General features: G+C 58.4%; 1 protein-coding gene across 5 annotated transcripts in view; it reads right to left on the bottom strand.

Annotated features, from left to right (window-relative positions):
• Nucleotides 1–13,128, bottom strand: part of Sulf2 (sulfatase 2) — an 83,715-nt gene that overhangs the window by 32,859 nt on the left and 37,728 nt on the right. For all 5 annotated transcript variants that reach the window (XM_047534522.1, XM_047534511.1, XM_047534502.1 and 2 more), the window contains exon 4: nt 624–775. In XM_047534522.1, coding sequence (XP_047390478.1) covers nt 624–775 — 152 coding nt within the window. The remainder of the gene's footprint in view (nt 1–623; nt 776–13,128) is intronic.

The following is a 13,128-nucleotide window of genomic DNA, read 5'->3' as shown; positions in this document are numbered from 1 at the left end:
CCTCGGCGTGGAGGCTGGGACCTGACCTGGGTGGTGGCTGCAGAGGCGAGCGGACCTGAAGCTTCCCCTCCCATCCGTGCACTCCGCCCGGGACACCACGTCTAGGGACGCACCTCGGCTGACACGTGGGCAGCACCTGAACGCCCACTGCGCCGCTCTGCTCTTGGGAGGGATGTTGGCGGGTCGCCCGAGACGCGCAGCCAGACCGCCCTCAGCAGCTGTTTCAAGAGCCCCTCGCCGGAAACGCCCCGTGACAGCGGGACAAGGAAGTGGGGCTGGAAGGGAGCGCTGGAGGCGCTGGGACCCGGCCTCCTGGACAGCTGGACGTGCGGAGCCGCGTGGGCTCAGTGACCCGCCCGGAGTCTGAGGGGCTCCGCACGGGAGGGGCGGGGACTGGGGGCGGGGCCTCGGGCAGCTCCGCCCGCGGACCCAGCGGCGAGCCCAGGCTGTCCTCCGCGGGGTCAGCAGGGCCTCTGGCTCCGCACAGCGGAACCCCAAAGGGCCAGAGAGGCCGGGGGCGTGGAGGAGGCTCAGGCGCGTTGGCCTGGGCGCAGAGGCCGGCCGCCCTGGGCGCGGGCGCGGGTGCCGGGTCGGGTGGCCGCACTGGCCAGGTTGGCGCTTACCTTGGAGTAGTCGAAGCCGTGCTTCTCCTTCACCCCGTTCCGGCACAGCGTGTAGTTGTAAAAGCGCGAGTTTTTGAGGAGTCCCACCCACTCCTTCCAGCCGGGTGGCACGTAGGAGCCGTTGTATTCATTGAGGTACTTCCCGAAGAAAGCTGCAGGGGACAGAGGGGACAGTCAGTGCGCCGGCCAGCGGGGCCTCTGGGCCCCACCCCACTGCCCGGAGTGCCCCAGCAGGCCCGGGGGCCAGGACCCCGAGTTCTTACGTGCACAGAAAAAATGGACTATTTTGAAATATGGTTATCAAAATATTAAAAGAATTTGCAATATAGTAACATGTCCTTTAAAAATTATACATCTGGTTAGGGATGTGACTCAGCGGGAGCACTTGCCAAGCATGCATGAGGCCCTGGTTCCAGCCCCAGCGACCCGCCTCCGCCACACACACACTATGCAAAGTAAGTCTGCAGAGTGATCACGTTTGATTTCTCAATATCTGTAAGAACGGCTGCAATGGGGTATTAAAGTATTGGTAGGATAGATGACAAATGATAAATCTGCCAATATACTGTGGTTGGTGGCCTACATTCAAAAGTTGAGTTTCAGTTCTACATGGGTGAAAAATGAGTATCTTGTTCCCCACTCAAGTTTGTGGATGCTTAAACTGGAACTCCTACCCGCTGGCTGGTCCCTTTAGCCGAGTCTTTGCTAAACTTGAACGCAACTTGTGAGCCAGGGATTAGAATCTCGGGTATTCACCCAACAGAAATGCACCCACTCCTTCACCAAAGTCTCACACAGACACAGCACAGCAGCATGTTTGCCATAACAAATATCTAAAACCAGAATGTCCATCGACAGGACAGGTGAAGGAGACTCCTGCCTGCGTCTTCAGCGGAGAAGTACAGACACAGGGAAGTACAGACACACACAGAGGTGGCCACAGCTCAACAGCCTGAGAGTCCAGAGACACCAGAGGTACAGTCCTGTCGACACACAACTCAGAAACAGGCAAAAGGACACCAGGCAGTGGCGATCTTGGGGTATGGGAGGAGCGGAGGGAAGGGCGGTCTCTGGGGATGATCTTGTTCTCTCTCCTGCTGAACATGGGCGGCTCTGTTGGTGAACTCTCAGGAGCGGGACAGCTGGGCTTCTCCATGTGTATGCTTTACATCACAACAGAGCTTATTAAAAAAAATCCCTTGCTTCATCAGGACGGGGATGCCTAGCCCTCTGTGGGGTGGGGACACGAACAAGCTCTTGCAGAGAATCTTAGCTGTTCCATTTCATCTTTTTTAATTTTTATTTTTTGGCACCAGGAATGGAACCCAGGGGTGTTTAATCACGGAGCCACATCCCCAGTCCTTGTCTATATTTTATTTAGAGACAGGGTTTCTCTGAGTTGCTTAGGGCCTTGCTAAGTTGCTGAAGCTGGCTTTGAACTTGAGATCCTCCTGCCTCAGCCTCCAGAGCTGCTGGGATTACAGGCGTGGCCACCACACCCAGCTCCATCTCATCTCTTTAGCTCAGTGATAATGTGTCCTTTTAAAAATAATCATAACCTCTAAAGCCATTATTAAGAAATGTAAGGCAGAGACACAAGTCCTATTCCAGCATCCCTTTCCAGATGGGGACACTGGGACGCCAAGACACACACAAGGACCACCGAGCCCTCAAGAAGCCGTGAGACTCCAGGGTCCAGGCAGTGCAGGGGTACGAGAGGATTGGGAACAGGATGCTTGGCCCTGGGTAGCAGGGAGCGTCCCATCCCCTGAGGTGGGATGAGGCAGGGCTGGGCTGTCCACAGAGCAGCGGAGAGTGGGCTGGGCTCGGCTGGGCTCCAAGGGACCAGAGGACAGGTTCACCCAGGACCCTGGAGAACACACCAGGAGCGGGCGCAGCCTGTGGCCCAGAGAAAAGAGGCTGCTAGGAAGCGGGATCTCTCTGCGAGGTTTCCCCGGGGGCCTGGCAGGTGGTTGGCGGCCCCAAAGTGGGAGCTCAAGTGGCTGGATCCTCAAATCCCTGGGAAACAGGGCAAAGGGGGCGCTGCTGAGAGCCTGGCCTGCCCCGGGGGCTGGGGTGGGAGGACAGGAAGGGACCAACCCCAGGGAAAAGGAGCTGAGCAGGAAGAAATGGAAGGAGCTGGCACCTGGGGTGGCAGCGGGGGATGGCTGTGCCGTCTGAGTCCGAGTGGCTTCCGACATTCCAAGACATGCCTTCGGGGCAGGTGCCCAATTAAACAGGCCGGCGTCCCCGGCCCGTGTCAGGCAGCACAGGCCTGCCTTCCTCTGCCCCTGGAAGGCGCCCTTTCCTCCTGCCCTGCCAGGCAGTGGGCTCGGCAGGCCAGGCCCACCTGGCCCCAGGGAGACAGCTGGCCATGTGTGGAGGGAGACATTTCTGGATGGTTACAACTTGGGGAGCTGCTGGCATCTAGGGTGTGGGGGCCAGGGAGCTGCTAACTCTCCTTCAATGCACAGGGCCGCTCCCTCACCACGAAGAATGAGCCAGAACAAAGTATCACAGCGAAGTCGGGAAACCCCCGATCTTATTTTTAAACCCCACCCCACCCCCTGCCCCGGCCCTCCCAGTGTCTGCTCTGGGTTCTTCAAAACCACACTGTGAGCCGCAGGCCGGAGAGAGCGAGCCTGGTCGGGGGCAGGATCTGAGAGGCTGGGTGGCTGTCCCACCCCAACGCTGCCTTCTGCCTGACCAGGAGGACGGGCAGCTCGGCACGCCCTTCCTGTAAAGGGCACATTTTTGGCTCCACAGGCCAGACGGTCTCTGTGGCAACTGCTCAGGGGGCTCTGCCCTTGTAGAGACAGTCCCAGGACAGGAGGTAAATACGTGTTCCAATAAAACTTTATTTACAAAAGCAGACGAGGGCTGAGTGTGGCCTGTGGGCCAGAGTCTGCTGACCCTGGCACAAATGGCTGGTGGGTTTGGAGGGACAAGCAGGGTGTTGTCCTTGCCTTTCCACTCGCCCCTATAGGGAGCTGCCTGCAGCGGACCTGGCTTAGGGAGGCTGGCTCTTCTCGGGTGGGGACATGGGGACAAGAGGGTCAGGCCTGCTCCGGCCTCTGGCTCTGCAGTTTGGTCAGGAAACTTGTGTCCTCAGACGGAAGCCTGGCTGTCCATCTGCCATTCTGTCGTACCCTTTCTCTCTTGGTTCACGAACTCAACAGAAGGGGCTGGAACCTAGTAACCCGCGCCCCCAACCCCCGCCCCAGCCGGACACTCTCTGTTCCTGAATTATGACATCAGACATGAAGGGAGAATTTCCTTTTGAAATAACTGAAGTCAAAAGAGTGAAACAAGAAAAATGTCAAGTCAATAACGGGACTGGCAAACCCAGGGAGGCAAAAGTCACAATGGCGGCACAAGATGTTGCTGGATGGGGGTCCCGCGACCCAGAGCGTGTGTGTCTCACACATCCACCAACAACTCTAGTCACGTCGGCCTAAGGAAGTTCTAGTAGGGGACACACTGCACCACACGGCTTGGGCGGCCCCTCCGGGACCACAGAACAGCCTGAGGATGCATTTCTTAGAACCTGTCCCTGATGTGAGTGATGCGCAGCTGCTGGCCGGCCACTGGAGGCCACCGTGAACAAGACCAGGAGGAGCCCTCCCTCCTGGGGCCTTGCTCCAGCAGCAGCTGTGACGGATGCAAGGATGAAGTGGTGGCCAAAGTGATGAAGAAAATAAAGGAGCGTGACATGACACGGCCCGCCAGGCTCCTTGACAGTGACCGCTGGCCCGAGCGGTCGGGGCAGGCTTCCCCGGGGGCTGAGAAGGAACCCAAAGGGAACGTGGGACCACTGGGGAAACTGCCAGCGTTCCGAGCAGGAACCTGAGGCCCACGGACAGGGACGGCGGTGACGATGTGCAGGGAAGGCCGGGTCACGCTGGGTCCTGGAGGCAACATGGGAAGTTCCTGAACTGTGACGGGGGCCTCACGGGGTCCACCTGCCCTGAACACGGCACGCCAGATTTTGCATTTCATACACATTTTCCTGAAAGCAGGTTCGCAGCTTTGACACACTGTGGAAGCAGTCCAGGATCGCAAGTCACTCAAGAAGCAGGAACGTCTCCCCCTGGGTTCGCAGAAAGGCAAACAAGAGCTCAGAGGGAGGCTCGGGCTCTGCGGGCACCGCTCTCCAGGGCTTCCGCCCCGGCCAGACTTCCTCCTGCTTGTCCCGGGAGATCCGGGCCAAGGCCACTTGGAGGAAGTGTGGCTTGGAATGCTAAGGAGCTCTGCTGGTGGGACTGGTATTTCTTGGGCATGGTGTGCAGGCTCCGTCCCTGCCTTTGGGAGACCCCCACCCGTGGATGTCAGAGTCCCTGCTATTCGCTCCACGGAAGCTCCCCTTTCATCTCTCTCTTCTCTTCAGCTCCCAATCCTTACAGAATCCAGAAACAGTTTATTATTCAGGTTCCGCAAGGCCCTAGAAAACAGGGCTTCAGTCAGAGGCTTTTAGTGCCAAATTAGATTTTGCTCTCATTTGATTAGATTTCCCCAAGGCAGTTTTTAAAATGGTTACTCCGGCACCAGTTGAGGTGGGGGAACCAAATTAGCATGGGCCTGGGCCTGGGCCACACAGCCTAGAGAACGAGCCTGAATTAAAACCAAGATCAAAAACGCAGCCCAGGTCCTGGCTGGAGCTGGGGAGCAGGGATTCTCCGAGCTACGGCGACGGATGGTGCAGGGGAGGGGACCCCAGGGCTGGGGTGGCGGCAGAGCAACTTGGCAGGAGATCGAGAGGACCAGTGCCGGGTCAGGCAAGGCCACTGACAACACACTGGTTGTCCCTGCCCCTAGGAAGCAGGCTGGCATCGCTGACCGGGCAGAGCTCGGAGGCCTGTGGCAGAGAGGCACGGGGGCTGGATGCCTGCAGTGTGGGCCCGTTCCACCTGTGGATCCTGACTGTGGTCCTCGGGCGTGGCCACTTTGTTGTTTTGGTTAAGCTCATGGGGCTGACCTCGAGTCCTGCCCCATGCAGATAAGTGCCGTGGAGCCGGGACAAGGGGATAAGGAGGGAAGGCGGGTCGTTGGGTGCGTGTTGGGTGCAGACAGCTTTCTTCAGCATCTGGATCCTGGGCTGACCCCACGGGCGTGGCAGCCGCAGCCGCGGTCTGACTGCTCCTCTGCTGGGCCAGCCTCTCGTCCTCCAGCACCTGCAAGAGCTCAGTGGGACGCACGCTCTCCACTCCCAGCCCGAGGGCGCCTACACGGCCTCCGGTCCCTGCGGCACAGGCCTGCGCTCCCAGGCGGCCCTCCCCTCCTGGCCGCCGTGCCCCTCGTTCGAAGCGCTGCGCTGGCCTCAGCGCAGGTGCATTTGTGGCCTGTAAGAGCCGGTCTTGTGGTGACCGGGACTGAGATTAGTTGGCCGTGAGCCTGATGCGCAGGGCACGGGAGGTGTCGGGTGGATGCCGGGCGAGCTGAAGGCCAAGGGGGGTCAGGGAAGTGGGCAGGAATCTCAGGCCCTTTCAGTGCCACAGGGCAGCGGGGCCAGGTCGGGACTTCTCTGTGGAACCTCCCAGCACCCCGCCCCTCCCCAACCCGGGCGGAGGTGACACAGTGGCCGGGGTGTGCCTGCAGCCTGACTGTGTGCTGCATCCTGGACCTGCCACCCCCGTGTTGTGGGGCTCCATGCCAATGACGTCGCCGGTGCTTTGGCTGGCGACAATGACAGGTACCGCTGGCCTATGGGGGGCGGGTAGTGGGGCTCAAAGTGCCCCTGACCTAGGAGAGCTCCTGTCCCTGCCGGGCCACCTGGGCAGGGCTGCCGACAGGGCTGTTCTAAGGACACTGGTGACTTGCACATATCCATCCACCCCACCTCCACCCACAGCCAACATTCAATATAGCCGATAAACAACCAGGAGTCGCCCCCCGGGGCCGACCCACTGAGCCCTGCCACGCGTGGCTGGCGTTTCATTAAACGGGCACCTGATCTGGCAGTTCCCTCAGTATCTGGGAACCAGCACACTCTTCCCTTTTGCTCCCCAAGAGCCACCGCCACTGCACCCTGGGGCAGCCCAATAGCCAGTCCAGGTGACCTCCCTGTGACCGAGGACCAGGTTCAGGGCACGGGCAAGGGGTGGGGCAGGCGTCTGGGGTTTTAAGCGGCATAACGTCCTTAATGCCACGGAACCGAATCAGATCTCCTAATGGGGGTCTTAACCTGCCGTCCAGAGCCAGAGCTCAGGCAGCCTGTGAAGCTGGGTGGGAAGAGGAGCCACTTCAGCTGGTCCGAACTGCATCCCTTCGACAATGAACCAGGGCAGAACCCCTGACTTTGCTGACATCGCCAAATCACCTCACGGGTAAGCATTCTGAGAGGTCACGGAGGCAGCCGGACCCATCGGCTGTCAGCGATGTGACCCCGGCCGGTGTCAAACGCTGGGCACATCACAGCCTGCACGACACGTTCGCTGCGCTTGCTGTGGCTTCCTTCGCATTCTGAGTGCTTTCGTCCGCCTGCTGCGGAGGCGTGGGCAGCTTCTGGTAATGAAGGAAGGGGGTGTGCCTCTGAGCCCTGCTTCCTGTTGTCTGCATCAGGACGCGGACGCCGTGACAGTGGCTCTGCCTACGTCCTAACAATCGTGGGGTGGCCGTGACGCAGAGCCAGGAGCTAGAGTCACCTAAGAGGAGTCAGGAATCTTCCAGAAGGGCCAGCGTGTTACCATCTTCAGCTGACTCTGATGGAATGAGGTCTCTCTTGTAATTATTCAACTCTGTCACCACAGCGAGTGCAGCCACAGACAAGATCCACGGTACGGGCATGGCTGCTTTTTCGTAGAATTTTATTTGTAAAAACAAAGCTGAATCCTGTGGGCTCTAGCTTACTGACTCCTACCAGGTAGCAATACCGTCAATGTTGGCAAGACCATTGTGGTCATCAGCTTTGAAAGAGAAGCTTGGAGTCGGATTTTTTTTTGTAATTTTCAGATTTCCCCCCCAAATTCCAAGGAAAATTTATTAATTCCGTATTAAATAGAAGAGAGCTAGTAATTTTCAGATTTTTAAACAGCACTCCATGGCAGGGCATGGTGGCAAACACCTGTAATGCCAGTGATTTGGGAGGCTCAGGCAGGAGGATCGCAAGTTTGAGGCCAGCCTCAGTCATTAAGCGAGATACTGTCTCAAAATAACAGAGGGCTGAGGGTGTAACTCAGTGGTAAAGCACCCTGGGTTCAATCCTCAGTACAAAACAAAACCAAAAGTAAAATGAAAAAACCCTTGGAAGTCGGAACATCCTTGGGGCTGAAGTGTAGACTCACTGTTGGCTGCCATTTTGCAAGATCCTAATTTGGTCCCATGGGGGACACATTAGTTGAGTTGGTCCCCGTCATGTGGTCCCACTCCTGCCACCAGCAGAAGGGCCCTGAATTGGGTGACTTTCGCCCTCTGCCCTTGGGCTTCTTGGGGGCTCCTGGTCTGGACAGCAGAGAGCCAACAATCGCGACCGCCTTGCGGGAGCTGGGGTCTCCCGAGGAGCAGTGCTAGAAGCTTTCCGCGAACTCGAGAAGGCTGTCAGCACCGGGCGCACGTCACCCCAGGCCGGAAGGCAACGGTATTTTGGCAAATGGACGAAGGCGGCGGGGCTAGAGAGAAACGCACTGAATACCCCGAGCCGGGCCGGGCGGGCGCTGCCAAGCGAGCGGGGAACGTGATCCTTCGCGTGGGGCTGCTCGCAAGGTCACAGCTCGCGTTCCTTCCTTTCTCCTGTTTCTGAAAAGGCACCGAATGCCAACTGCCGCACGCAGTGGTAAATCAGTGCTGTGGCGCATCTGACGCTGGGTCGAGTCCTGTTGCACTGAGCCTGTGGAGAGCAGGGCAGGCGGCAGGGACCTGAATGGAGCCCGGGGTCGGGGGCTGGGGGCTGCGGAGACGCCTCCTCCGGGGTTTCTGCAGGGGACCTGGGCCCGCACCCTTCTCGAGTCCTAGGCCTTCCGCCACCCACCAGGAGCCAGCGTCTGGTCCTCCTCAGCCTCGCCTGTTCTGGCCAGGCCCTTTCCAGCTCCCCTCCCGCCCCGCACACGCTCCAACCTCTGTGGCAGGAACGGGACCGAGCCTGGGCCAACGGCAGCCTCTCCGGGACTTTGGCTGGAGACCCTGGACGGGCCCAGGAGATGGCACTGCGCGGGCTGGCCTGCCCCCACAGAGGGGCCCCTCCTGAGAATAAAGCCAGCCCCAAGGAAAGAAAACCGGGAGGCCGAAGGCCGGCTTCGCGCAGGCCTGGCGCACCGGGACCCTGCAGGGTGCCTGCACAAATGGTGCTTTTCGATCCTGGACAAGAGGCAGAAATCTAGATTTCATTCTGCCCCCACCTGCTGCTTAGTTCCAGCCTGAGTCCTCCCCTCATTCCAATCTTTATTGAGCACCCAGTACCTGCCGGGCACTGTTCATGGATGAGCAGAAAACAAAACCAGTAAGAAAGAAGTTCACGAACACCTCAGATAACTTTGAGAAGATAAATCCTAAGAAGAAGATGGAACAGGTGCCTTGGCAGAGAACAACGGGGTGGTGAGCACTAATGAATGCAGGAAGGCCAGGGAGGAGGGGCAGATGGGTCAGGGAAGGCCTCTGCGGAAGGTGACGGGGGACAAGGAATAAGCTGTATGAACAGTGTTTTAAACAGAGGCAAGTGCAAAGGCCCTGTGGCAGGAATGACCTTGAAATGTTTCAGGGAGAGCAAAGAGGCCAGATGTTAAAAAGGAAGAGAGAGAGGGAGGAGACGTGGACAGAGAGGTGAGTAGGCCAGGCCAGGAGCTGAGCTTATTTGATGAGCAGAGGGTTTTAAGTACAGAGGGACTCGGTTAGAATTCCGTTGTTTGAAGCACTGTGTGGCTGCCGGGTGGAGAGGAAGAATGGCTAAGGGCTGGGGAGAAGCAGGGACAAGCAGATAACCAGGGTAAGGGCTTGCCCTGTCCCTTAACAAGCTGTTTTCTGCCTGCCTGTTCCTGGAGAGGCGGCTGTTATGGAGGAAGGCTGGGCTGCGGGGACCAGCCAACTGGCTGCAGCATGCCCAGCACAGCGGTCAGGAAAGGTGGCATGGAGGGCGGGCTGCTCGAACTGAATGCTGGCCCTAGCCATCCACCATTCCCTGCGAGGGTCACCTAGCTCCAGCAAATGAGGTCAGGGCCCATCACCTCCTGTGAGCTCCATGAGCCGGACGGGGCTCCCTCTGCTCCAGCCACAGGTCTTACGGGTGGCCTCACTGTAGCTCAACATCCCTGCCCCCTTGGATGTGTGGTTTTGTCCAGAAGGACAGGATGGAGGCGGTGGGGGAACACGGTCCTCCAGAACAAGGTCTGAGGAGCTGCCAATCAGCGGGTGTCCAGTTATCACCTTGGAGGAAGCTGGCACTAACCTGATCCCTCAGGCGCCCTCAGATTGCTGTCCCATTTCTATGACAGACATTTGATAAGGCTCCCTTCTTTTTCTGAAAGGAAATTTGTAGTTAACAAAAGCTACCTATGTGCATCATTTCCAAACAACCAATATAACGCTCTAACCACAATCTACAAGAAAAACAGAAGGAAAGCAATTTATAATAAAGGAAAATTTCAATATGAAATTTCTGGAGCACATCCATCAAGGAGACAGGCCGCCGCAGCCAGATGCCTGCACCCGACAGGGTTCCCTGGGAGGGGCGGGTGGGCGGGTGGCATTTGCAATTCAGATTCTTCTGGAGTCGCTACCATCCGGGATGGGATTTTCAGAAATAAGAACTGTTGGAAAAGTTTTGCATTCAATTATAATATTCCCTCCATTTTCTTACCATATAACACCCCTGGGAAATTCAGGGTATATTAAAACTGCAAAACCCAGTCAGTATTTATATACAAAGTAGACTCCGTTTGAAGGTGCAGGTAACAGTAAACAACAACAACAACAAAACCCACCGGACAAAGGATCTGGTAGAAAATTCAGAAGCCATGTGGAATGCAGGGCAATTTGGGGACCAACTGAGCTCTCTGTGCAGTGCAGGAGTCCCGGTCCCCGCCCGGGGAGGCCCCCAGGCCCCCAGCCTCATCACCGCCAGAGACGCCTTCGCCAACGGCAACCCCTAGGGGGCGCTGCGCAGCCTTGAGAACCAGCGGGTGAGGGCGCTGTGTGACCGACGGCTTAATCCAGCCCGGGTGTGCCTGCCACAGCCTGCCCGGTGCTTTTAGCTATTAGTTTTTAAAAAGCAGAGTTAATCACCCACATTTGAAATCTGGGCCCCCTGCTCCATGCCTCCGCCCCGTTGGCATCAGAGCGGCGCAGACCAGGCAGAGCGCAGCCTTCCCGGGTGGGGTGGGCGGACAGACAGGGAAGGGCCGTTTCCCGCCGTCCTGGCAAACACCGTGAGGGATCAGAGAGGGCCTGCTGTGGGTGGCGGGTGGGGTCCTGGGGTGGAACCCCTGCCCGAGTCGCAGGGTGGCTGGGAAGGTTTGGGAGGGTAGATCAAGGCGCCGGGAGGGGTGGGGGTGTGAAGAGGGCCAGGTCCGCCTGGCGCAGTTGCACGAGTCATGCTTGGCAATAGCCTGGGGTGCAGTGAGGGCCCCAGAAGCATTTTTATCATCGTTGACATCGTTATATTGCACGGTGGGCACATCTGGTCAAATGAGATTCTGCTTGAATTAGGCTCTCGGCTCTCCGGCAGACCTTCCTGCAATGACTGCCGCATTCCGTCTGCACCTCCTCACAGTCCCCACGTCTACCCAACACTCAAAACGTGCCTTGTGTGCTTGGGAAACTGAGATTTTAATTTGATTTCATTTTAATTCAAGTTAAGTAGCTCCCTGTGGCCAGCAGCAGTTGGACTGGGCCATGGGACTCTAGTCCAATCCCTTCCAGAATCTCTGGGAGCCACCGTGGAAGGTCACAGGCCCTCTGGAGGCTTGTTAGGAAAGTTGGTGTGTCCACACGCCACAGCTGTCCCTCCCTTCACTGTGGCCTCCAGTCATTCTGATGCCCAGTGAAGCCAGAGTCCTGAGGAGGCCAAGAGTGGAAAGGGACCAGTGTGCATGGAGCTGGCCAGCTGGGTGGCCACACTAAGGACCGCGACTGGGCCTTAGCCCAGCCTGAGTAGCTGCTGGCCCGCAGGGTCAGCTCCAGCTCAACACCAAGGCTTTGAGGCCCCACTGGAGGTCAAGGTGGGAGGACAGAACCAGTTGTGCTGGCCTGAGCTGCATCCCCTCCACCCCACTGAATACATGAGCAAGTCCTCAGCCCAGGGACCTGCAAAGTGACCTTATTTGAACCATGGCATTTGTAACCATGCAGGATTAGGGTGGGCGCTAATGCAGGGGCCCTGTGACAAAATGGAAATCTGGACACACACGGAGGTGGCCACGTGGAGAGGAAGAGATGGGGGAGGGCCATGTGCAGAGGCGGCAGGGACTACAGTGAAGCAGCCACCAGCCAAGGACACCTGGGCCACCAGAAGCGGGAGGAGCTGGATTGGATTCTCTCCAGGGCCAGCCTGGCCGGGTGACTCGCAATGCTGCCCTCTGGCTTCCAAAATGGTCGGAGAACGAGCGTCTTTGGCTTTAAGCCTCAGCAGCTGCGCTTGGTTCCTGCAGTCCCAGGAGCGCCACACTGGACAAGCGGGCGTTGGCTGGGTTGGGACAGAAAACTCGCCCAGCCTCACAGACCCGGTGTGACAGACCAGGCCCACTTCCTCTTCCTCCCAGCGACCCCCTCCCACCAGGTTTGTGGGCACTGGTCACATGACCCTTAATGGTTGTGGCAACACTGGGGTGCACAGAAGGAAGCCGAGGTCGGGATGGGGGGCTCTCAGGCCAAGCTTGCAAGGGCGCTCGGGTTGCAGCCGAATTCTCTGGACTCCTGCGTGGAGCCTCACTTGCTTAGAGACCCGAGGGTCTGAGGAGGGCGGTCACCAGAGTTTAAAGACGCTTAGGTGGAAGGTGCGTGTAGGAGATGTGGCTGGCCTGGGTCTCCTGAGGATGCCCTGGGCCAGCCTGGGCCCTGCAAGTGGCTGTGTGACCTCAGCCAAGACCCGAGCCCCAGGGGGGGAGGCTGGGCTCCTGGAGGCCCCCGCTGCTTGAGGAGCACGTACTCCTTGGGGCAGACGGGACGCTCTGCCCTCACACCAACGGGCTGCAGGGGAGGCAGTGGGTAGACATGGGGCAGCTGGACGGAGGGAAGAAGAGAGCCATGTGTGCACTCGAGGGGAAAGGAAGCGCGCAGGGAACAAAGGCAGGAGAGCAGCCAAGCAAAGAGAAGGCTGCCATTGTGAAGGCAGGGGCAGCTGCACCCGGGCGGCCCAGCAACAATTTAAGTCCTCTCTTCTCTGCGTGTGCAGAAGGGCCGAGAAGAAAGGAGGAAGGCTGAGATGGTGGGAGTGGGGGAGGAGGGGAACGAGGAGAGGAGAAAGGAGCATAGAAAAGACGGGCAGGGGCTGCTGGCCCTGCGAGGAGCATGCGCACGCGTCCACCCACCCTACAAAGACTTATTGAGCACCTACTACAGGCCAGCGCTCTCCTGGGCACTG

The sequence above is a fragment of the Sciurus carolinensis genome, chromosome 2 (genome assembly GCF_902686445.1).
Source record: "Sciurus carolinensis chromosome 2, mSciCar1.2, whole genome shotgun sequence".
Classification (NCBI taxonomy): domain Eukaryota; kingdom Metazoa; phylum Chordata; class Mammalia; order Rodentia; family Sciuridae; genus Sciurus; species Sciurus carolinensis.
The sequence above is the reverse complement of the archived record's forward strand: the minus strand, read 5'-3'. Positions and strand labels throughout refer to the sequence as shown.